This window comes from Tinamus guttatus, unplaced genomic scaffold (assembly GCF_059628265.1).
Source record: "Tinamus guttatus ecotype Peru unplaced genomic scaffold, ASM5962826v1 Tinamus_guttatus_pri_ptg000293l, whole genome shotgun sequence".
Lineage (NCBI taxonomy): Eukaryota > Metazoa > Chordata > Aves > Tinamiformes > Tinamidae > Tinamus > Tinamus guttatus.
The window spans coordinates 595,052-620,373 of NW_028288827.1; the positions used below are offsets into that span (position 1 = coordinate 595,052).

The 25,322-nt window shown below is 41.1% G+C and overlaps 1 protein-coding gene across 3 annotated transcripts; it reads left to right on the plus strand.

Annotated features, from left to right (window-relative positions):
- The first annotated feature begins 1,033 nt into the window (after positions 1-1,033).
- Positions 1,034-25,322, plus strand: SMAD4 (SMAD family member 4). 3 transcript variants are annotated; one of them, XM_088527850.1, is made up of 12 exons: positions 1,034-1,165; positions 10,495-10,860; positions 11,801-11,975; positions 12,407-12,436; positions 14,045-14,260; positions 16,035-16,151; positions 16,284-16,394; positions 18,511-18,561; positions 20,020-20,203; positions 21,172-21,340; positions 22,661-22,799; positions 23,982-25,322. In XM_088527850.1, exons 2-12 carry the CDS (start codon positions 10,612-10,614, stop codon positions 24,191-24,193), a joined length of 1,653 nt encoding a protein of 550 aa, XP_088383976.1. In that variant the 5' UTR covers positions 1,034-1,165; positions 10,495-10,611; the 3' UTR covers positions 24,194-25,322. The 3 variants fall into 3 exon arrangements, with proteins under 3 accessions (XP_088383976.1, XP_088383977.1, XP_088383978.1); XM_088527851.1 differs by having other exon boundaries at positions 16,059-16,151; XM_088527852.1 differs by lacking the exon at positions 16,035-16,151.

Genomic DNA, 25,322 nt, shown 5'->3' on the forward strand with positions numbered 1-25,322 from the left:
TGAGGGGATGGTGGTTGTTTGTGGAGGAGATGGTTGATGTGAGGAAAGGATGGTTGGTGTGTGGAGTGGATGGTTGTTGGGTGAGCAGGGACACTTGTGTGAACTGATCGTTGGTGTGTGAAAAGGACAATTCCTGTGCGGAAGCGGTGGTTGGTGTGTGTGGAAGGGACTGTTGTATGAGGAGGTGGTTGGTGCGAGGAGGGGACTGTTGGTGTGTGGAGGGGTGGTTGGTGTGTGGAAAGGACTGCCGTGCGAGGGGACGGTTGTGTGTGGAGCGACAGGTTGTGCAGAGCGATGGTTGGTGTGTGAGGAGGTGTCGGGTGGTGAGGAGGACACGGCTGGTGTGTGGAAGGGACTGTAGCTGTGTGAGGGGACAGTTGGTGTGTGTGGAGGTTGTCCTGTGTGGAGGGGATGGTTGTTGTTTGCGGAGGGGATGGTTGGTGTGTAAAGTGGATGGTGGTTGTGTGAGCAGGGCTGTTGGGGACGGCTGTTTTTCTTAGAGGGGAACCCGAGAGCTCCACATTCACCCGCGGGCGCTCAACTCCCCCGACCGCGCAGCGCCCCGCACCGCCGACGGACGCCAACCACACAAATAAACGCGGCCGCGCTCGCGCGCGCCCGCCCGCCTCGCCCGGAGCCGCGGGGCGGTGCGCGGATCGCGGGCCGGCCCGGCGCGCAGGCGCAGTGCGGCCGGCCGGGCGGGGGGGGGGGGCGGCGGCGGCTCCTCTGTGGCGGCGGCGGCGGCGGCGCGGGGAGGAGGGGGGGGGGAAGTTCCCCGGATGTGGCGCATGCGCGGGGGCTGCTGGACGTGTCGGCGGCGGCCGCGGAGCGCGAGGAGCGGCGGCGGCGGCGGCGGCGGCGACAGCGACGAGGCGGCGGCGACGGGGGCGGCCGTGGCGGGGCGGCCGGGTGCTCCCCTCCCCCGCGCCGCCGGGCTGTGAGCGCCGCCCCGCGGGCCCGGCCGCCGCGCGGGGAGGGGAGCGGAGCGGAGCGCAGGGAAGGGAGGGGAAGGGAAGGGGGGGGGGGCGGAGGCCTGGCCCCGCTCCGCCGCTCCCGGGCCGGCAGGAGGCCACGGGAGCGCCGCCCGCCGCCGCCGCCGCCGCCCGTCACCGCAGCCGCAGGCCGCGCCCGGAGAGCGGCCGCTCCGCCGCCGCCCGCGGCCCAGGTAACATCCGCTCCCGGCTGCCGCCGGGGCCGCCCGCTCCCTCCATCCCTCCCTGCCGTGCCCGGGCCCTGCGCGGCCTCCCCCGCTTCCCGAAAACAAAACATCCCCCTTTTTACTTCATATGTTTTTACCACTTTTTTATTATTATTATTTCCCCGCCGCTCCGTCCCCAGCTAAACTTTTTCCCCCACCCTCCTCTCCCTGCCTTCAAACGCGCCGGGTGTTATTTTTTGTTGTTGTTGTTATTATTATTTTGTTGTTCGAGCTGCATCGCGCTCTAGTTCCTCGAAATCTGCCATGTTATTTACCGGACTAGCCAGCTCCGTGCTCAGCCTCTTCCAAGTGGGCCCTGGAGCTGCTAAGTGCAGGGGATTAGTTAAAGATTACCCCTCTGTCCGTGTTTTCCTGCCTTCCCCGTTTCTTTAGGCGTGTTTTTATCTTCTTTTTTGGTGGGGTTGGGGAGGCTTGTTGAGGTTGAGCCTCGTAGGATTTACCGCTGAGAGCTGCTTGATTTATGGGGCAATCCGGTTGTGGGCTTAGATGTGTTACTTCAGAGCCCAAACTGTACCGCTGCAGAGCGATTGTTGTCAAACACACACGGCGGGGCCGGCATCGCGGTGTCTTTTACCACCGCCTCCCAAATTACCGTGGTCGGGAACGGCGTGCCACTGTCAACAGGCTGTCCTAGTCCAAATAATAAAAGCCTTGCTGTGCTGTGAGCTGGCTCGGCAGCACAATTTCGGGCAAGTTGGTTGAAATCAGCTTTGTTGTGCTATAAAATAAAGCGTGTTTTCCTGTGCCGGTGTCACGATAAGCAGACAACCCGTTCTTCGGGCCCTCTTATCTTGGCCAGACAGCTCCAGGAAGCACTTATGCTCACTCTGCCTTCGTGAGCCTCTTTTGATTTATTTTGCTTGCACTAGCACGCCTTTTTCACACTAGTATCAAAGCTGTTTCAGAGAGCCCAAGTCTAGAGAAAAGCAGTGTCTCAAACTGATTATATATATTTGTTTTTTTGAGGTAGGTGACTCTCCACACAGTGTGTTGAGTTCCAACAAACACAATAGGCACGTGGGTTTTGAGACGCATCGACTTATCTAGGGGAGGACAAAGGTCCCCGGAGCAGCTTGTTGGATACTGTTGAGGAGCAGCTTCCCTGTACCGTGGTTATGGGCCAGCAGCAGTTCTGGGACTCTTGTTTTCCTACGTTTTTAACCTTGTGAAAAACTCTGCTTTTGATTGGGGCTGGAATTTTCCATGCTTGCTTTGCCCAGAGGTGTTTCTCTTTCTGTCTTTTTTTTTTTTTTTTTTTAAAGCTTGAACAAATGCGGAGAACATTTCCCCCCCCCCCACGCGGATTACAAAGAACAGATGTTATCTAACACACCTATTGTTAGGGTATGGAAACATTATGTGCTAACGAGAAATCACACCACTGCTGCCCGAGCAAGGCTGGACTCTGCCTTTTATTGCTCGGTTTAGCCACAATTGTTTCCTCTGCTGTGAGGTTTTGACAAATTACTATTTGTCCTTGTTGGAGGAAGGTGTCTGCAAAAGGCTCGCAGAGCGTCCCAGGAAAAGCTTCCGTGTGGGCTTGTTCTTCCCTTGTGTGGCAAGGGAAAAGAAAGGGGGGGTTTTCTGAGAGCGATCCCTCCTTCCCAAATTTGCATCCCCTCCTTATCCGCTGGTGTCTGTTCCGAAAATGGACCCCTTGGTAGATCAGGTGGGATGAGTGGCTTCTCTGCTGTGATGTAGCGTCTCGGTGCCTGGATCCGTGCGGCTGAAACAGATCCAATTGTGTGTTCCGCTGGAAGAATCCGCTGCCCTTTCCAGGCGCGTGCTGCCGTGCGTGGTCTTCCTTCTCCAGACGTGCAGGAGCCCGCGTGGAAGAGAGGGGTTTTTGACCTGTGTGCTTTCTGAAAAATTAAAAAAAAATATATAGGGAGGGAAGGGAGACTGAAATGAAAAACAGAGCTTTCTAGGGTTTTAAATGTGTGTTTTTGTAGTCGCTGATGCATGGTATTATTAGCTATACCAGTGTCCTCCCCCCACCAATATAGTCAGATTAAAAAAAAAAAAAAAGATTTGAGGGATTTTTTGCTCTTAGTGTCTTGAAGATGGTGGAAAAAAAAAGTGGGGCCTCATGCAGCAGAAATGCTTCCTATGCTCAATTTAGAGGGTCAGCCTATAGCGTTTGTCAAATGCTTTGGAAAGCAGCTGAAGTGCAGAGGTGGAAGCTGGGGGAGTGCACAGGCTGAGAGCTACAGTTGGGCAGCTAAAACACCCGATTAGTTTCTTCCACAAATAGTTGCTCACGCTTCGTGGCATGGAATGATTTTAAGTCTACTCTAAGCAGCAACTATTTCATATTAAAGCTCTCCTCCAATTCCTTTTATGGTGTACCCTTTTTTTTTTTTCCCCTTTGTCTACAGATAGTGAGATAAGCAGAATCGATGCTGATGATTCAAATACATGGAAAAAAGTAGTATTCTGGCTAACGTTAGTTATTCCTGTTAAAAAACAGGAAGGTAGTGTATTACCTTCTTAGTGCTATTTCTTTCGCTGCTTAATACTAATTATTTTTATGTCTGCAAACATTTTGACTCAGTTCACCCTTTGGGCATAATAGTCTGATGTGCTATAAAGTACCTGCAGTCAGGCCACTTATTCACATCTTCATCAAATTATGAAATCTCTTTTGTATTATTGCTTTATGTATTTTTTTCTTTATCACCATAAAACTTCTGCCACTGCATTATTAAGCAGCAAAACTCTAATATTTCAGTGTTTAAAAGCTATCAAATGTATATGCTGCTTCTGACTTCTTTGTGTGTGTCTAATTTCAGAGGCAAGTGCTTATGCAAGATTTTTGTGCCCTTCACCCATATGAAATGTTCTAGCACGATGCCAGTGTTTAAACTCCTCTAATGAGCCCGTTTGCTGGCATCATGTTACTGCATGGTATAAAAATGCTGGTGATCTGTGCCTGGCATTGGTGGTAAATCTGGCTCCCATAGCATCAGTGGCAGCTTCAAACCACTCTTATTTTTTTCTTAAATATTTTCCTCAACTGCCTTCATAATTGCAATTCTATACATTTGTCTTTGATCCTCACAATGTTTTTCTCATTAATAGCTTCTTTCAGCATATCAGTGCTCAGCTTTGCAGGCTGGGCATCTCCACCACATTTGGCAGCACGCAGCACAGGTCCTAATCTGACTGTAGTTTGTCTTTGCGACCACAGTAATAAAAATGATGAATGCCTGGGTCCTTATTTTGTGCTTTAAAACTCAGGCAGTTTGGGCTCTGACCATAGGAGTAATGACTACTTAAGGTATGGTGCATCATGAACAATATTTTGCCCACAAACTTGCTGACTTGCTTAGACCTTTCAGCAATGTATTACAGTGGCTAATGGCCAAATTTTCTTATGGTTCGTGGTATAAATGGTGTATTGCACTTGAGGAGTACCATCAGATGCACTTGGTTGCCTGACATTTGTCATCTTAATCGTCCTTTACATACTTGTGACACGTGCACTTGCAATGATGTGTCAGTATGAAAAATCATCAAGGTTGTGAATTTCCCTACACTGTGCCATATTTTTCCATAACGACTGCTTAAAAATCTGCGTTCATAGTTGAAATGTTAAGCAAAAAAACCAAAAAGCTAAGGTGGCAGATGACATTTGTCTGAGCAGTTTGTACTGCAAGATCCCTAACTCCTCTCAGCCCTGCTGCCTAAAGACTTCCCATAGAAACTTGAGTTAGAGCCCTGAATGTGTCATCTGATATCAAACACATGTAAAAATCTTTCTCCCTTCGATTTTAATACTGCAGACTGGTTGGATTTCTGTCCCAACTTCTTATTTCAGATTTCCTTTGCATGCCATTGCAAATCTGCCTTGCCTTCTCTAGTCACTTTTGACTACCAAGTGTGTTCTGCAGCATCCCCTGCTTCCACTGCCTGGCGTGTTTATTTGCTTTTCTCTCGAGCATTTTTGGACCTTCAACATACTGTCTTTGTATGGAACCTTTTTTCTAAACTAAGCAGCAAGTCTGTTTCTCCATCAAAATCTTTCCAAAGGGCTACTGCTGTCCTGACACCCGTGAAAACGGTTTGTCTGCACTGTGATTGTGCTCCATTTCTTCACATTTTTCTGTTTAAACACAATAACTAACACTTTGTTTCAAAAACTAAGATGCTAAAAGTTTTGACTCGTTCACTCCTAATAACAGTGGTTCTTGTGTAATTCACCCTTAAAGAACTGAAGTCTCTGGAGTGTCTCAAGTTGTCTCTTGTTGGGAAAATGCCTAGTTTATTGTGGAAACTTAAAAATAAAAAGCACACTAAGAAAGCAGCACAGAGGGGTTTTTGGCCCCATGCCCGTATCTTAAAGTAATTATCCAGTAGCATTTGGACTGTCACATTTTTAGACCGAGTTTCTTGGTGAATTTGATCCCTCCGCAGCTGTGATTGGCTTAAACCCCACTGTAAATGAGGAGGGCAGAGTATCGAATCCGCGCCGGGCCCGGATTAACCATCGCGCCCAAGCTGTCGGGTTGCTGCCTGCCTGGATCATGTTCGCCTGTGTTACGTACCTGACTTCAGTTTCCTCTGCAAAAGCCTGTTTTTTTTTTTTTGTGTAAGCAACACTCTCTTTTCTTGTTGTGGATAAACAGTGAGTTGTTCTGCCCCAGTTGTAAAGTGTGGCTTCTGATGGCTCTGCAAAGCTTTGAAAAGACAAAGTGGCTGGTGTTTTGGGGGAGGAGTGAGGCTAGTGACTGACAGATGTTAAAAAGTGTTCGTGTGAGGTTCTTATATGTATAGAAAAAACTTTCAGGCCCTTATATATATATATATATATATATATTCAAAAATCCGTTGTTGTAACTTCTCAGCATGTTTCAGGCATGCTAGAGGATTTAAAACAGGTTGTTTGGAGGAAGGGATTTTCAGATAAGTTTTAAATTTGTTTGGCTGAGTAGCCTGGGCACTTTGACAAATGTTTGGACGAAACATCTTTGCATTTTTAACAGCCCTTGCACTTAGATCTCTGCTGATCTCTGACTTCAGCTGTCTATTACGGTAACAAGACCTCTGCAAAAGCAAGGAAATCAAATCCATGTGTTTTTTTTTTCTTCGTAATTGCAAAAAGCAGAAAAACTTGAATTTCTCCTAATAAAACTGCCTGTATTCTCCTCAGAGTGTGTGTATGTGGCTATGTGGTATGCGTATAGGTTTCTGCACAGTTTTTTGATTAAGAGTGTCAAAGAATCCCTCGTGTTGAAACAGCTAAGCAATTGTAAGGCCTTCCAAATGATGATGTCTGTTATACCTAGTGTGCTGCGTGAGGAGTTGCTGCAAATATTTGGAATTTGGGCCTTGCACTGTTTTTGTTACCCGTGGTTTTTGGCACCTCTAAGCACTTGCTCTTAAGCTGTGCTAGTTTATAATATGTCTTTGCTGGTGCAGCTGAAGGGGTGCTGGCAAACAAGGTGGAATATTTATTTTCTGTTCCATAATCCATCGATAATCCTGTTGGGTGAGATCTCTACCCTGCTTTTTTTTATACTTAATTTTGTTTAGTGTCAGCTTGACCAGGAGCACCTTGCCTGTGTGAAGGGGAGGGCTCTCCTGCAGCTGTTAGCTAGCAATAGGTTTGCATAGTTTTTGCAGAAGGTTCTGGTGATGTTACTAAAATCTTTGCTACTTAGAGAAACAGAATTCAGTAGTGGATTTGAGAATCATGGATTAGATTGAGTCAGTGTTGTTTTTACTCTGCTTTACTACCCATAGGATAATTATAAATTGAATAAAAGCCCTAGCATGAAAGCTCAGTAATGCTACTTTCACATACGTAAGTCAATGATCTATTTGATTTTAATTATATAAGATAGCATAGTTTTGCAGATGCACTTGTTTATAGAATCTGTTTATATTGCTCAGGTAACCATTTTTGGTTACCTGAATTATCCACAGCCATGAAAGTGAGGCATGTGGTACCAGTGTTGCATTTTTAATTTTAACCAGCTGCTTTGTGTTTTGAATTTCATTGCCTAGGCTAAAAAGATGCATCGCCCTTCACAAAGGCCGTGTTAGGATGAACAGGGGAATTGCAGTGTTTGTCTAATTCTGCATTACTCTTTAAAGAAGAGTTTTGGTTAATGGTTACATATGAGTTCCCCCACATAGGAGTGTGTTTGCAGTAGAGCATCGAAGATGTTCTTAATTACTTGTCAGTTTAACTCCTTTTCTTTTCCAGATTTATCTCCTCTCCAGAGGTTCTTGTTCTCGTCACAGTTTTTAGACTGTGACAGAACAGTTGTTGTTACACACCACTTTTGTAACAAACCTACATATTGTTATTTTTTGAAATGAATTACTTTCCATAGCATGAAGTACTTCTCTGTAACTTCATAGCTTCTCATGTTAGCTTGTCTCCTTCTTCTCTATTCTGCTAGTGTTACAGTAACGGAGGAAATTATGCCTCTTATTCCCAACTAGGCCTCATCAGGTGGAACTGAAAACTCGGCTGCAAAGGGTCTTTCCTTTTTCTTGTATTCTCTGTCTATTCTCACTGCCCTGTTTCCCCCCAGGGACTCGCACCCATTTCTGGCTCTGGGAGTGTTGTGGGTGGAGGGAGGCAAGAAGGGCTCTGCTCTACCTCTTCTGCAGCAATCCTAACCTTTAGCTGCAGTGTGGGATCACCTACGGAAGGAGAGTGCTAAATTACAGCCGTTTTGTTCAAGTCTCACGCTCGCATCAAATGCATTGAATCTTAAATCACGCAAATAAGCATAGTGTTGTTTTAGAGTACATATGCTGCTCCATATCTGGGGGCATGTTAGGACCTTATCTTCAAAGGCTATCTTCTAAAAATATAATGCATCAAGATTGCATCTTGTTTTTACTTGTACACATGGAAGTAAAGGAGTAAGGAGGTGTTAAGGCACTTCTTGAATGTGTGACTCCGTCAGCGATAGGTTTGGAGAGCTACTTTGTAAGATACTAAATTTCGTGAATGTGAAAGAACTTGGCTTATGTGTAAAATACACTAGTGTGTGTAGTACTTCCGAAGCAATATATCACAGCGTTTGTCCATAGAGGCTGCTTCGTTGGCAGCTAGCTGCCCCCCTTGTCCTGTGAATCGAATTTGCAGCATGAAAAGACAGGTTTCCTATAAAGGAGGCTCCGAAAGGAAGGCTCCTGAATTCCCTGTGATTGCACCCCAGCAGGAACGGCTTCAAAACCCCACCGAGCCGCCTGCCTTGCAAAAATGCTGAACAGTCAGAAGCTCCTATTGAAAGCTGACGGGTGACTCAACGTTTCTGAAGATCATTCCACCTAAATAAGGATTTATTTGCCTCATCTTAGTGCTCTGAAAGCCAGCATGCAAAATGCTCATTCATAACTTCTAGGGGTGTAGGAAAGAGCTGCAGGCCTAATAAGTGTTTCTTTATTTAAAACTCTTGGCTAATATCTTTATCTAGTCACTTATTTATGATTACTCTCGTATGCGTATGTGGGGTGGTGGTTTATATTTAAGGAAAATGATGTTCTCTTCTGTTGAAGCTGGCAAGCTTTTGCAGATTTCTGTGCTCGTTGCCATGGAGAATGACTGGCAGGTTAAGCTTGACTTTTAAAAGAGGATTACTGAGCCGGAGTGCAAAAAAGCCAGTGTTGAGGGAGGTACTTTAATAACTAGGTAGAACAGTCCTACTCAAACTTTCAGGGAATTGTGTTCCCTGGGGAGAAATTAGGTCTGAAACCTTCTTTACAAAGGGAGAAAGCTATTGAAAATGGAAACGGGGGAGATTTGCACTGTTTTTCCTGAAATACTCCTGTACTTTGTATTCCAGTTGAAATTAGAGCAGACATTAAATAGGGAAGTCTTTGTTTCGTTATGTAATTGTGCTGGAATTGTCTTGCATTATTCCTTTTGCAAAAAGGAAAATGATGCATTTGCACTGTAATTTGTGTGATGCATTAACTTTCTAAGTTAAAACTGCTCTTATTTTTGTGTGATGCATTCGTTTCCAATAAGTAGCTGCTGCTGCTGTTGTACCTCCTAACAAATAGCAAATTCCAGTGTAGTAGCAGGTCTTTGACCCAACTCGTGCCTCAGATATGTGGAAAAAAACAACACCTTTTTTTTTCCTTAAGTATTGAAATCGTGTATATTTTATTTAAATTGATTAGAGCAACGTGGTTAAGTTTACTCAGAAAATGTAAATAATAAAATCAGTAATGTGTATTTGCTGCCAAGTGTTTTGAGAAAGTTAGGCCAAATAGTTGCTAGAATTATATTACCTGGCTGACTACCTGAAACCAGAGTTGCACAAAACGTACTATCCTAACTGTCTGGATAAAGTGAGATCAAATGCAACAATTAGTTCATTCAGAATTGGCAAAAGCAACACAGCTCTTCTCCTAAATTATGAATTAAAGGGAACTTGAAGAGGGTGAGATCTTCTAGTCCTGAAGAGAGTGACACAATGAACAGAAATCTCTCCAGGTGTATTTCCTTTAAAAAAAATTTAAAGGCCAAAATATGTTATGAAGAACTTATTCCTTACCCTTGTGCTTACTATAATTAAAGCAGCTCTGTTTGAGACAATTTGGAAATGCGTGTTTTTAAATGATTTTATTGATTTGTCTTCATCCAAAAAATGCTACACAGAAACAAGGAAATAGGAATGCTCTAGGTGCAGTTCTCGAATACGTATGCTGCTGAGTTATGTAAGAGTGTGTTAAGCTAATGGCCAGATAAAATTTTTTTGGCTTCTTGGTTAGCAAAGGGAAAAGCTAGAGTTAGTCTGAAGCCAGAACATAGCTGAAATATTTTAACAGGATCATTAAATACAGCTGACACATGATTCTCATCTACATTTATGCTTCTTCACCTATTTAAATTTTGTTTAAATCAGTGTCCCTTGATTCCCAGTCAGTCTTTTTGCTTGTTTTTGTCCTACCAATTGAAAACATAGGAAATCAATGTCACTGTTCTCCTTTTTCCTAATTTAAAGCCTGTTCATCTAGAAACCCGTGCCTTTCTATATGTACATATTCTCTGTACATTATATAAAATAATCTTTATTTAAATATTATTCCTAGGGAAAAAAAGAGCTTTTATATCTAAAAAAAATGTACAGGCAGTGTCTTAAGCATGTTTTAGCTATCATGGGACAAGCAATACAGTTTTTATGTGCTTTTAATATCCTGCACTTAGCTTGAAAATAAAAGAAACAGAAAGCCACAAACTTCCTTAGAAACATGATCTGCAATTTGTTAAAAACAATTCTAATGTAGATATTTTTTCCTCCTAGGTTTTACCAAGAGACAGTACATCTAACACTTAACTTGGATCATCTCTTGTTCATCAGCTTGAAAATCATAACAGCCCCCAAAACTGACATTTGATCTGAAAGAAAAAGCTGTGACAAATGGACAATATGTCTATTACTAACACGCCAACAAGTAGTGATGCTTGTCTGAGCATTGTTCACAGCTTGATGTGCCATCGCCAAGGTGGAGAGAGTGAAACTTTTGCCAAACGCGCAATTGAAAGTTTAGTTAAAAAGCTAAAGGAGAAAAAAGATGAATTGGATTCTTTGATTACAGCTATAACTACAAATGGAGCTCATCCTAGCAAGTGTGTTACAATACAGAGAACGCTGGATGGGAGGCTTCAGGTTAGTACAAGTGAAAATCAGACGTTTTCCTCCTAGTGGAACTGGAGCCAAAGTGAGTGAAACAGGATCCTAGAGTATTGAGGAAGAGTAGCTGTTCTGCTGCATTCCCCTCATCCCCATCTGTAGGCATGTTTTTGTGGCTGGGGCTCTGGACTGCCGCATTAGTCGATGTTTTTTTTTTTTTCTTTTTTCTTTTTTCCTTTTTTTTTTTTCTCCTCCCTCAAAAGGAGCAGAAGGCCTTGAATCAGCCATTCCAAATGAGCGTGTGTGTGGCAGTAAAAAGCAGGTTCACGTAACAAATCAGTTGTCTCTCCTGGTATTTTCACTACCAGCTTCTGTTAGCTCTGTGTTGGTCAGCAGTGTCAAGACCCGCGATCCCTTGCTGAGACCCTGCAAGGGCTCCGCACGGAGGATTCATGTTAGCCTATGTCAACAGGGCTGTATAGCTTGGGTTGTGATGTCTTTGTGCCAGGACAGATGTCATGTTTGCTGGCTAGCTTTCTGTCTACCCTAGAAACATTTTTTTTTTTCATTTTAGAATGGATTGGCATTCTTCTACTTGCAAATTTCTTTTAGTCTAGCTTAGTGCCTCGTTCCTCTTCTTCTGGAGCAAAGATCCTTCATCATCCATGGTGGGGGAGGTGAACATACATACTACATTAAGCATAAATTCTGCTTCTGCCTTTTTGTATCCAGTAATTTTTCTTGAAGAATCACAGTGTTGACTTAACCATAGCAAAACCCTAATTTAAACTGATTTCCATTGACTACAAATCTTCGGGAAAATGTACCAAATTTTTTTTTCATATTTTGATGATGGAGAAAAGTTGTGTTGTTTTTGCTTTTTTTTTTTTTTTTTTTTCTTCTAGCTTTGCTCCTTATTAAATGAAGGGAAATTTCTTGGTACTTTCCCAATCAACTTTTGTGTCTGACTTTTTAGGTGGCTGGTCGCAAGGGATTCCCTCATGTGATTTACGCTCGTCTTTGGAGGTGGCCTGATCTTCATAAAAATGAACTCAAGCATGTTAAATATTGTCAGTATGCTTTTGACTTAAAATGTGACAGTGTCTGTGTAAATCCTTACCATTATGAGCGTGTAGTATCACCTGGCATCGGTAAGTAGATTCTTGATGTAAAGGAATAAGCTGTAGAAATGTTTTGCTTTGATCTTAGAGAATACAGGTTTAAATTAGAAATAGAAACGTTAACTTTTAATGATATAATTATAGCTTATTCTCATATGTTCTTGTCCGTCTTTGTAATGGAGATATTCTTATACCTTTGTTCCCAATCTGAAAGAACAGGTTGTAGCTTTTTTTTTTTTTTTCTTTTTTTTTAGCCTTTACATTGACTTCACAGGCAATTGCAATAGTTAATGTGTTTCCTAAGAATGATTTAGCACCTAGAGCTGTGTGATGCAGGAGTGTAGTATGTGGAGTCTTTAATATTGATTTGTGTAAGCTTATAAACTTGATATTCAAACATTGTTAAACACTTGTGTTTATATAATACCTCCTTTCTCTTCTCTCTCTTTTTTTTAATAAAGATCTCTCAGGATTGACACTACAGAGTTCAAGTAAGTAGTTCTGTTTACTGTTACATTTCTATGGATCTAACTGTATTAGAGTCTTAAAATATAGGTATCTTTTGGGGAGAGAGGATAAAAAGCAGATGAAAATATTTATCTCATCAGTTTTGGAAAACTTTAAGCAGCGCAGGTAAGGTAAGTATATTGATCAATCCTTTCAGGAAAGGCTTCAGTTCAGCTCATAGGTAATGTCCTGCTTTTATCACCTATAAATGAAAGTTGAAAAATCCTCAATGGGGAATGCTGTTAACAAAAAACAAACAAACAAAAAAAAACCCAAAAGGCACCTGTACTACCTTAATTAACTGTTTTGGGAATTATAGGTCCTTACTATTTAATAAGTGGTTTAGCAAGTAAACAGTTGGACTTGCAAATGAGAGTTCTGCAATTAACATGCAATTGAATGAAGCAGTCTAATCATGCTAGTCGCTCTGAAAATCATGGGGGAAATGTTTAAAACTTGAGAGAAATTGGACGTTGTTTGACATGATCAGAAATCTCTGAGATTGCGCAGCTAGTAACTTTTATTTCAAGACTAGAGTGCTTTCTTTTAGAGGAAACGTGTAGAGAAGTGGATCTGTGTAATGTGTAAACCTGTGCTTGCATTTTATGAAAAATGTTCAAACAAGCTACTTAAATCCAACTGCTAATGTCATAAGCTTTAACTTGGGTATTCATCTGCTGCTTTGCGTGAGTTGCCAGTGTTTTCTGAAAAATGGTCTTTTATACCGTATCTAAACATAAAGACCAGTAATTAAGTACCTGTGTCTTAAAGTGCCATGCTTTTTTCAAAAGGAAGCAGAAAATTATGGTCATATTTTAATATATTTAAGGCTGCTTTAAAAATGAACTTAGGATTTAAAGTAGTTTGCGAATTTAACATGCTCAGCAGAATATATAGAAATAAATTCTTACGATGGTGATGGTAGTAATTTCCATATCTCGTATCTGGAATATTATGAATTAAAGGCTACAGTGGAGAAGATGGAGTAGGTGCTTTATCATCTTTTAATGTAAATTTATTGGGTTTGGTCAATTATAATGGAAGTTACTTAATTTTTTTTAAGGTTTTTAGGGTTGAAAGGTTTTTGGTTTTTTATTTTAAGGGTTTAAAGATTTTTGTATACAGTATGCATGAATTACCTGTTTTAATGGGAGGCTTATGGCCTGTATTTCTGATTTATTGTAATAGGAATTGTTCTGTTACTGCATTAACATATACTCAGGCACTTATCAAAAGGCATGTTCCCCCTTCTCCTTTTTTCATCCATGTCCAATCACGCACTGATGGAATAGAAAACAAAATGAGATGGGAAGGTACTACTTTGGGGCTAAACTGCTTGTTTGAAAGCAGTAAGTAAAATAAATGTTTCGGTTTGCCATCCAGTTACGCTTTAAAATTTCCTCCTGCTGGTTTTAAGTGTTTATTTATAATTTAAACGATGTTTCTCAGTGTTCTAGCAATGTTTATATAGGTCAAGTGCCCCACCCAGTAGTCTAAATAGCATTGTTACTGCTTGAAAGTAGTAGTGCCATTTAGCGTTGAATCTTCCAAGTGATTTTGCTTCGCATATTTAAGCGTTTGCTTCTTCACAGCTCCATCAAGCATGTTGGTGAAAGATGAATACGTTCATGACTACGAGGGGCAGCCGTCCTTGTCATCTGCTGAAGGCCACTCGGTCCAAACCATCCAGCATCCGCCGAGTAACAGAGCATCTACAGAGCCATACAGCACCCCAGCCATGCTAGCTCCTGCTGAGGCCAGCACTACCAGCACCACTAACTTTCCCAACATTCCTGTGGCTTCAACAAGTAAGATGGAGGTTTTTTTTTTTTTCAGAATACTAAGCTGTAAAACGTGCAAGGTTAAAGATAACCACTGATCTTGCTGAAAACAGATATTGCAAGAGAAATGTAGTGTTGCGAGATTACTCTGATACAGTGTAGTGATAGCATGATGTAGGTAATTTTGTAAGCATTCAAATGAGGATTTACTTGCAGCTGAATTTGAATAGCCTTCTATAATAAACTTTTTTTTTTTAATAATGATGAGGCAGACACTACATGAGCGGTCCAAGACCATTTTGAACAGTCTAGGTTGTTCAACGCTCCAATGTTCAACTGTTGACCATTGCCAGAAAATAGCATGGCTGATACTGGAATATTTGCTCCGGGAATGGGAGCATCTCAGTATTTTATTACAACAGCAAGTGAGATGACAAACTGATTTATTTGAGGGTGGCAGTACTGAGAGGTTCACAGACATCTCTCTCCAATGTTTTAGAAGCTGAGAGAATGAGTCTTCCAGGTTTAACCTGCTGCTGCTTGTAACTGCCTACTCTGCTACCAAAGTCACTGCCTTGATTAATATCTTCATTCCTTTGAGGTGCTTTATCTATGGTGTATTTTTTTTTGAGTGCTCTGTGTGTTTGGTACATGTGGAAGAGTCTGGGTAGCTGGCATCAAACCTCACACTTGAGTTTAGCAGGACAGTTGAGCATTCCCATGTTACTTGGGCACTGTCCTGCAGCCCTGATTAGAGAAACCGTGGAGTTTGGAGAAGTTTCATATACTCTGCAATACTTAAGTATGGAAGGTGTGAGTATAATGGATTTCATGCTGTCAACTTTAAATTATGATGGCATGATATTTTGATTATGTTCTTTAATTTACCTGCTGACTCTTTTGTTAAAACTAATAATAGTTTTTCCAGGCTGAGATGTCATTTGTATTTGTTTCCAGAGGGGAAAAAAAGGATAGGTGGCTTAATCTGTTTGATTTAGAAAAGTGTTTTGCAAAGGCAATAACTTGTTCTTATCATTTCTATACTTGTTGGAGCCAAGTGAACAAGAAAAAAAAATAGTTTTTAGGTTTTAGTAGAAGTTTTGAATATCTGAAGTTCTGTTAGTCAGACCAGTTTGAGAGTGCAAATCTACTTGTGAAACTGCCTGCCGGTTTAGTGTGGTGGCTGAGCTGAAGCCTTTTAAAATCAAATTCTGTTATCCTGTTCTGAAATTTTGGTAGCTTTGCTTTAAACATTAGACACGTCTTGAATCACCTATTTGGGAAAAGGAGGAAAACAAAGAAAATGAAAACAAAAGAAAACCCCAGCTTTTGTAGGGAGGAGTTCCGTGATGTACTCAGCTGTGTTCCAGCACTACTTGTTAAAAGAAAATGCTGTTCAATATGTTTTGGAGAAATATGTATTTCCATGACTGTCCTCATTAGGAGCAGTAGCAATAGCATCTTAAAAAACATTTATTGGGCAGACTGTTCATTGAGTAAACCTTTAGCATCGCCACTTTCTTTTAGATTGAAAGATGAGATGTGTGCGAGTTTTCTGCATATTTCTACTCCTAAAATATTAAGGGTGTCTTAAGAGTCAAAATTAGCTCATAGAAACCATCTTGCTCAAAAATTCCCAAGGCGCTTGGGGGAGGATGAGGGTGGGAGAAAAAAAGGCACCAAAACCAAGCTGTGGATTGCAGTGCCCTCAGCTGGGTGCATTTTCCTACCCAGTAGTGCTGAGCTCTTCTTAATTCAAATTTTAGAATGTGCATGAATAGGTAGTGTGTTTTTTTACCAGGTCAACCTCCCAGTATATTGACAGGTAGCCATAGTGATGGACTCTTACAGATTGCTTCAGGGCCCCAGCCAGCAGCTCAGCAGAATGGGTTTACAGCTCAGCCAGCTGCTTATCACAGTGAGTATATACATATGTGCACTCTTAGTTTTCTAAAACCACTTTCCAAATGTTCAGGAGAAATAGAGGATTAGAAATAAGATGAAGAAAAACTCCCTTAAAAAACAATAACTCCTTCATTTCTTTTTCTAGATAGTACTACAAGTTGGACTGGAAGTCGGACGGCAGCCTACACACCTACCATACCTCACCACCAGAATGGCCATCTTCAGCACCATCCACCTATGCATCCTGGACATTACTGTAAGTAGTGTAGATTATAAAGTCGTTTCTTTCCTTTTTTTTTTTTTTTTTTTTTTTTCTGTTACAGTGAGAACTCGTGATTAGTCCCCCTCAGCCACAAAGCCTGTTCTTTCTTTTTACGAAACATCAATTATTGGACGTAGTAAATTCTGGCAGTTTAAAATACAAGCTTAATGATCTTCTTTCATTTAAAGCAGCAGTAAGAGAGCAAAAATTCAGATGGCTATCGTGAAACTAGCTATACTGTACCTGTTTTTTATGTAACTAAAATAGTGTTTCCTTTTGAAACCTCTAACTTAAAAGCCTCTGTAATTTTGAAATAAGTACTTCTTTGGATCTTTAGATCGTTTGCTCAAAAGTTAATGCAGAATGATGTTTGGATCTTTTTTTTTTTTTTCCTTTAAAGTCTTGAGGTTGCTATTTTTATTCTCTAGAAGTTTTGAAGTCTCATCTTAATGATAGAGTACTCTAAACTTTGGAGGACATGTTTGTCCATGTGTGTAAGTCAGTTTAGAAGAACTGTTCAAGAACTTATGCAGTAAATACTTGTCAGCAGAATGGTCTTGCGACAGCCTGATTCATGAGTGCATTTGGCACGCAAGCTTCAGCATCTCTGGGCTATGAAATAAGAGCATAACCTCTCCTGTTATGGTACAGGCGTTGGGAGGGAAAAAAAATTACCAAATATCTTATGTGCCTAGCAGCGTGTGTGTGTTTAAGAGAACAGTGGATAAAAACAAAACAAATAAACAAAAAAACACGTTTTTTTCTTAATTTTGGTATTCAGAAATGGCAAAAATCTGGAACAGTTTTGGATTCTCTAATATAGTCCTTAACCAGTTAATCTGTGTGTGGCAGTCATTGTTCTTGGGCTAGTCAAGGGGAGAATATGATGTGAGATAATGTTAGAATGACTCTCCAACCTGTCTTTGTGAAGAAAAATTGTGGTTTAGATCTGGTTATTAAATTTAATTATCCTTTTCTATTAGGATCCCACTTCATTTCTCATCTTGTCAGAAATACCAGGACTGAGAAACTGCACTGGTGCTGTAGATACTCTATAATATAATGTCTTTCAGTGCAAGTATCTTTCCATAATTAATATTTGTAGCTGAATGGTAACACCACATAGTGCTTTTCTTGGCTGCTGCCTCTTGTCACTTCAGAAAGTTTCATCTTTTGACACCTACCAACGTTGTGCCTGTTTTGACATCTTGTTGGAGAAGCAGCCCTTGCTTACAGAATTATGTTTAAGTCTCTCCTTGTTCTGTGCTGCCTGTAAGCACAGGCTTAAAAGTGGAAAGAACAAACTGACCTTTACCAAGACCATATTCAGTATCATTTTTCCTTTAGAAAATTTGTTCGCTAGGGCTTTTCCACTCCCCCAACCAGTCTTTAGATGATGATTCTTTACAGTCAAGTCAGGGAGGGTGTAAAGCAGATGGAGCCAGACTTTCCTCAATGGTTTCCAGTGGTAGGATGAGAATTGCTGGGCACAAATTGAAACACAGAAAGCTCCATCTGACCATGAGGAAAAACAGGGTGGCAGAGCACTGTGAAAGGTTGCAGGCACAAAGAGGTTGGGGAGTCTCCATCCTTGGAGATCCTTAAAACCCTTCTGAACATGGCCCTGGGCAACATGTCTAGGCAACCCTGCTTGAGCAGGGGGATTGGAGCTCCCTCCAGAGATCCCTTCCAGCCTCAATCACTTTGTGATTTTTGGAGTCCATAACATCCTGGGCAACCTTTTCTGTGAATAGTGAAGCTATTTCTGTTACAACTTTACAATATGCCTAGTTTCTGCTATCTCCTTGAGCTGGTTCTGGCTTGAGCAGCACAGATAGCTGTTATGCTTATACTGCAGCCTTTCCTCATGGGGTACCAGTTGAGCTCCTTCCTTTATACAATTTCTGAATTTTCAGGAAGCCTGCAAGAGTGCAGTTCTTCTCTGGATGCTCATTTTCTGCCAGATTTGGCTACTATATCACAAATCTCCCAAATTTCTGAATCTCTGGCATTTTCTCACAAGCCTTGTTTCCATAGAAAAGCAGGTTAAATAAAGAAAATATTTTTTCTCATGTAAAATAAATTGCTTGCCTTTTTTTTTTTTTTTAAGGGCCAGTTCACAATGAGCTTGCATTCCAGCCTCCTATATCAAATCATCCTGGTAAGTGAAATAGTGTGCTATATATCCTGCAAACTAATAACTTTCTGTTTTGAGTCTCATTTCTTATAGAAAGTACTCTGAAATTTGTGGGATATGTTTTCCCGAGGGGAGGAGAGGAGGAAGGAACCCATTTGTGATGAGTCTCCCTTTGATTTTGGACCTCTGCTCTTTGGACCTCTACAGTGGTGTGAACTGAGCTTAATTTAGGTTCCAGAATCAAATCATAATAACAATCCTCCAACCCACACTGAGCTGCTGTCCAATCCTGGAGATTTCTGGTCTCTGTAGCTAGTGGTTGGATATTGAAAATTGCTAGGTACTGAACCTGTGCTTCTGTGCCTGCTTAGAAGCATCATGGAGCCAGGGGTTTGTGGATGGCAGAGAGAGAACTGACTTTTCTGCCTGCTTACCAGGCTGTCGTGTTTAGGTCCTGTCACTTCAGCTTCCCCTAAATTGAGTTCATGCTGTTGATGATTTTCTTTGCCCTCTTCAACAAGCTGGGCTGTTACTGTGTTGTGGAAAAGGTCCATAAAGGTGTTGTAAGCCTCTGAAATCCCCAGTAACTTAAGCTTCTGGAAATGTTTGGATTTATGTGTCTGAAAAGGGAAACTCTTAATGCTTGAAGTGCTCAGGTTGGGTGTTGCAGAGGATTTGGAGAGCCAGTTGCTCTCAGCTATCCCCAAAGCAACAAATACACATGCAGAGCATCACGTTGTGTTGTCAGGTTTCCTTGAGAGTTTGGGTTTAGTAGCATCCTCTGAGGAATCAGGATTCCCCATCCCCACATGGCAGCTTCTTGCAAGTGCCATCTTGTTTTTCTTTATAAACTAGTATGAGTTAAAAAGACTCTCTTTGTTTTTTCTTTTAACATGTTGTTTTGTTCCTCTCCTTTGCTTAATACTGTTTTTCTTCTGCCTGCCTTGCTTGCTGGGAAGCAGTATCTGATTTTGAGATGATTTTCCCCTCTGCCCTTCTTTCCAAACCCACTCTCCTTGCAGAGCAGACACAAAACTGACTTCTTTTAGGAGTTAGTTACTTTTACATCTCGAGCAAGATCTCTTTGAGGGTTAGTTTCTACCAGCCTAGCTCTGGACAGCCATATGAATGTTCCTTTATGCTAGAGGAGTCCAAAACCAAACCACAGCCATAAGGCACAGGGGTGCAGAGGTATAAATTGTATGAAGATTTGTGAGTTTTTTTTAGCCATAGGCAGAAAACACCGTTGATATGCGGGATAGTGGTATTGGTATGTGATCAGAAGAAATCTACAAGCCTGTGGTCTTCGTAGCATGTAGGATTTTCTCTACTTGTAATGTCTTTGTCCATCTAAGCTTTGGGCATGTGCACTCCCATTCTGAAAGAGAGTGCAGCTACAGAAGGCCTAATTGATCGTCTCTAATGGGTTCATAGGGTTTTTTTTACATACATTTCAGTCTGTTAATTGTTTATCGTCTTTAGCTCCAGAATATTGGTGTTCAATCGCATACTTTGAAATGGATGTGCAAGTTGGGGAAACATTTAAGGTTCCTTCAAGCTGTCCAATTGTTACTGTTGATGGATACGTGGATCCGTCTGGAGGAGACCGTTTTTGCCTGGGCCAGCTTTCCAACGTGCACAGAACAGAAGCCATTGAGAGAGCAAGGTATTTTACAGTTACCAAAAGTTGTCTGTTGTGCTTGGTAATATTTTTTGCTTGGTAATTTTTTTTTTCTGAAATTGCCAGTGTGGTATGTACTGTGGAGCTGAGTTAGCTATAGCAGAATATGTATTTCCAGGCCACTAGCTTAATGCATTCAAAATGTGAGCTGTGTGACAGGGACCTTTAGTGCTTTGCAGCAGCACACTGCCTTTCGTTGCTTTCAAAACGGTGCCTTTGAGGATAAAATTAGCAACTCGTGCCATTATGCATGCGAGCTGAGCACTAGCTCTGCACCGCAGATGAAGTAATGTGAGAAGAAATGCAATATATAAATTTGACGAAGTGGCAAAGGAAGGTTGCTAGAGAAAGCTAGCTGTTTTTTTGCTGCTGCTTACTGTACATGCTCTTTGAAGCACAGAGAACCCAAGTGATCCTGCAACTTCTTCCTTTTTGCTTTGAAATGAAGAGGAATCAAGTGATTCCCTGTCTCCAAAACCATTGCAGTGGGAACATCAAAGCTGCATTGTGGCATCAAAATGCTAGACTTCTGTTATGTGATCCCAAAAAAAAAAATATACAGTTCTTCGTTAAAATCTGAATTTGTACCTGTAGTTCAGTGGCTTCCTATGTTAGAAGGCTTGTGGGATTTTACACTTCTGAATAGCACCCTGAATATGTTTGGTATCCTGGTTCTGTGGTGGCAGTGAACATATTTACAGCTATTTTACTTACTACTTGAGTATTGTTTCTGCATTCTGTGTTTCCTCTGTATTTTATGTGGTATTGCAGGTGGGTTCTTGACTTCACAGATTAAGATATTCTAATTTCAGCTCCTCCTGTGAGCAAAGTGTTTCTGAATGTAAACTGTGGTATCATGAGCTGCTGAGATGGAGAATTCTGTAGTTTATTCAGTAAGGATGTAACTTAGGGTGCCTAAACACAAGTACACGGGCGCTGTGTTCCTTTTTAAGGTTGCACATAGGTAAAGGAGTGCAGCTGGAGTGCAAAGGAGAAGGTGACGTGTGGGTGAGGTGCCTCAGTGACCACGCAGTCTTCGTCCAGAGCTACTACCTGGATAGAGAAGCAGGGCGAGCGCCGGGCGATGCTGTCCACAAGATCTACCCAAGTGCATATATCAAGGTTGGTCCGATGCTCTCGGAGGAGTATTTTGGGGAAAACAGCACACGCTTGCTTCTTATAAATGCATTTATTTTACTCTCAATATTCTCTACCAACACAAGTAATTTCACCTTTGATCATTGTTTTTTAAAAAACAATATATTTCTTTTGGCACATAAAAAAAAACCTTTGCATTTAACAAGTCACTCTAACTTTTCAATAGCTCTAAAAGTTATATCACCTAAGTATTAGGGAAGCAACTGATTTTGTATTTTCTTACACGAAAAATCTCCATTGCAGTTTGTATTTTTACATTTTTAGCTTTATGATTTTAAATGAGCTACCACAACACATTTGATTGTGGATTATCTCTTTCTTCACTTTCGCTCCAAAACAAGAAAATCTAGAAATTAAGTTGCTGCATACTTTTAAGTGGTTAAGTGTGCATTTAAAGTGTTACTAACATGAAAATACCTAATGAATGAGTTAGAAGTCGTAGAGCTACCTAGAATCAAATACTTCTGGGAAAGATTCTTAACTAGGGGGCCTTAACTAGGTGGGTGTAGTTTTTATTTAGGGTTTTAAATAAGCCCTAAAATATTATTAAATATTTTCAGTGTCATTTTTGATAAATGTTTGAAATGAGATTTGCAGTGGCTTGGGTTTTTCATATTCCCTTCTTCAGTATTTCCTTTAACTTCATTTTTTCCAGGCAGGTTGTATAATAAAGATGAAAGAGATACCACCAGTCTCTTTTTAATGAAAGCTTTCTAGTATGTGAACAGAGTTCCTGATATCAGTGCCTACCCTGACCACAAAAACATGAAATGCCAGCACGCTGAAACTTAGCTATTGCAACTGCAACTATATGTTGTTATGTTTCTTCTAAATTCACTATTTTGCGTCAGTAAAGCAATGGTGAGGTTGAGGTGGGCTTGCTGACTTCCATTTTTACCTGCATGCCTAGCTGCAGGAGGTGCTAGGATTTAATAAAAATAACCTATAGAAAGTAAAACAACCTGCATTTCGTCAGCCTGTAGTACTTTGATCCTGCAGTCAATTCCACGTAGAATCCTGCTTGAGCCTGCGCAGTTTGGGCCGTTTTAAGTGACTGTGTTGGTGTAGCCACTGGTGCTTAGATAAGTCTGTAAGAGTCACTTCAGTGAGTTATTTCAGTTGGAAATTAAACTAGCCAGGAAAAGTTTGATCTTGCCCAAGTGAGGGGTGTATCTGGAATTTGCTTTGGGAGGGCAGAACAGCCCAGGTAGTAGGAGATGGAGATTGAGGAATTCTCTCCTTTATTGGTAAATCTACATGACACAATATATTTATATTTTGAAGGTTTTTGATTTACGCCAGTGTCACCGTCAGATGCAACAACAGGCTGCCACTGCCCAAGCTGCTGCTGCTGCCCAGGCTGCAGCAGTAGCAGGAAACATCCCTGGACCAGGATCAGTAGGTGGAATAGCCCCAGCCATTAGTAAGTACATCAACTTCAATCTTCCATTTTTCTTTGAAAGCAAATAATCCTGTTCTCCCTTGTAACAGCACACACATGCTTTCACCTCCTTCCTGCAGCAGTACAAATGTAGAATTAGGGTCTGGATTTGGACAAAGTGGGGCTGAAGTGGTATTTAAGTCCCTATTTGTTCCCTTTGTGCTTGCCTTGCACTTCAGTTTCTCACTGTGGTCCTCAGGAGACACTGAATATGGAAGTGGCTTCTTGTTCTGTGAGGAGTGTTGCAGGGTATGTTACATACAAGGTCAAGCAGTACAATTGCATTACTTCAAAGGGAGAGAGGTTTTCTGCTGCTTAAGCAGATCCAAGTTTGAAAAATGATCTTTGAGAGCTAGGCTTATAAACATGCTACTAAAAGCAGTGGAGAGGGCAGGGCCACCACATCCCATATTCAGTTTTAGAAAACTGCATATTAAGGTTCTTGAGAAGATGAGGAGGAGGATGTGAGGGTGTTTTTTCCTCTTTCTGCTTTTAAATTATTCTGATCTAGAATTTTACTGGTTGATAAATTCTAGATCTTAAAATTCTCTCTGAATACTTCTAAAATAGTGAATATTTATGTCAGACCTCTTCAGGCTCCATAGTGCTTTCTTATGTTCCTTTTGTTGCTTAGTGTGTCTCTCCAGCTGTTTTTAAAATGTTGAAAGCATTTTGGTGGAAGTGTTTAATTTTTGTCTTAGCCATACTTAGAAGTTTGCTTGTTGTGTTCATCCTCTTTTGTTTTACCAGAGTAAGTGATTAGTGTAATTGCTTTTTGAATTCAGCTCCCTGTGGCTGATCTTATGCTGAAATCCATGTGCTAAAAGCACAGCATTCAACAAACTTCAAGAATAAGTGTTTTTGGTGGGATTTGTTAAATGGAGTTTAAGCATAGTGTGTCACATAAGACACTAGGTTTCATCATACAACTGCTTTCATTATGAGGAGCTTTTGCAATTTAAAACAACTTTGAAAAGTTTTATGGGAAGAAATGTGAAATTGTTGCCGCATTCATTATGGCACCGAACTGGAAATATTGATTGGCCTTGGCTGTGATGAGAGAGACCTGCACGTGGAGGAGCAGCCAAGCAAATGGGATGGCTAAGGAAGCAGGGGGTAACAGAGCGTGTGTGTGAGCACTTACTGGAAACCTCTCCCGTGCAGGTTTGTCAGCTGCTGCTGGAATTGGTGTAGATGACCTTCGGCGCTTGTGCATTCTCAGGATGAGTTTTGTAAAAGGTTGGGGACCTGATTACCCAAGGCAGAGCATCAAAGAGACACCCTGCTGGATTGAGATCCACTTGCACCGGGCCCTGCAGCTTCTCGATGAAGTTCTCCACACCATGCCGATCGCAGACCCACAACCTTTAGACTGAGATCCCTCTGCTGCGCTGCTGTGGGCCATTATATTGTGAGGATGGTGGATTGTAAAATACAATTCTGTTTATAACCTAAAGATATATTTTACTTTTGTTCTGCTTAATCTTCTAAAACCAGGTTTTAAAAATGTGTTTGCCGCCTTGCTCTTAGCAGAAAGGAACTGAACATGCAGAAGTTGGATTTTGATTATTTTCAGAATTAACTGTCATAATACATGGCTCAGGGCTTAAAGTAAAGGGCAAATGCCTTACAGAGACTTCACAGTATTGGGTTTGTTCCCTTTGAAACTCTCCCTCTCTATCATGGCAACTTGATGCTAAGCCTCACAGGAGCCTTTTGTATGCAGAATATATATTATATATATATTTATATCTGAAAATTCCTTCTAATAGTTATAAACACTTACCTTACAGCAACTTTTAAATTCCGACTGGTGTTCTTTTTAGAGAACAGGAGTTAATAGAAGACTTCATTTTGTTGACCGTCTTGTTGTGATTTTTTCCAGATTAAAAGGTAGAAGTTGCCAAAAAAGAGGGATGAGACATACATTGTTTGGCAATGATGAGAAATAAAAAGGAAAAGAAAGTTGCTTTTCCGTCACTAGTTTTTAAAAGGATATCTTAGATTTTTATTTATATAGACACGTGAGTTTTGAAACACTAAAACGAATGGGATACTTTCAGTGCTGGCACTCAGTTTAAATATAACAAGAAATACCCAGTCTGCAAAGTTGCCACTTAAATTGCTTAACGAATACCTAATGGCAGGAAGATATTTTCATAATTACTACTGACTTCTATGATCTTATTCAAGTAAAACTTGGCAGGTATTTTAAAAAGTTGCATGACTCTTTTTACTTGCATATACCATTAAATCATATATCAGTACTTAGGATCCAGTTTTTGTATCTGTTCACCATTTCCACTCAGGGCAAGATGGCAAACTTGTTTTTATACCTCTTGGTTATTTTAAGCCCTGTGCCATCAAAGACCGTATCAATTGGCAATGACTTTGTATAGAGAATTTATAGTAGAAAAAAACTGCAGATGTACTGACTGTATGACAGATACAACATGTATGCTTTCTCTCTAGTCAATAGTATAAATAAAATTATGAAAACACTGA

Bases quoted from the DNA above. Each gene is read 5' to 3' on its own strand.
- SMAD4 (XM_088527850.1), top strand. From the start codon at position 10,612: ATGGACAATATGTCTATTACTAACACGCCAACAAGTAGTGATGCTTGT. The intron at 10,861-11,800 runs GTTAGTACAAGT...CTGACTTTTTAG, and splicing joins CGCTGGATGGGAGGCTTCAG to GTGGCTGGTCGCAAGGGATT. The intron at 18,562-20,019 runs GTAAGTGAAATA...TATCGTCTTTAG, and splicing joins TCCTATATCAAATCATCCTG to CTCCAGAATATTGGTGTTCA.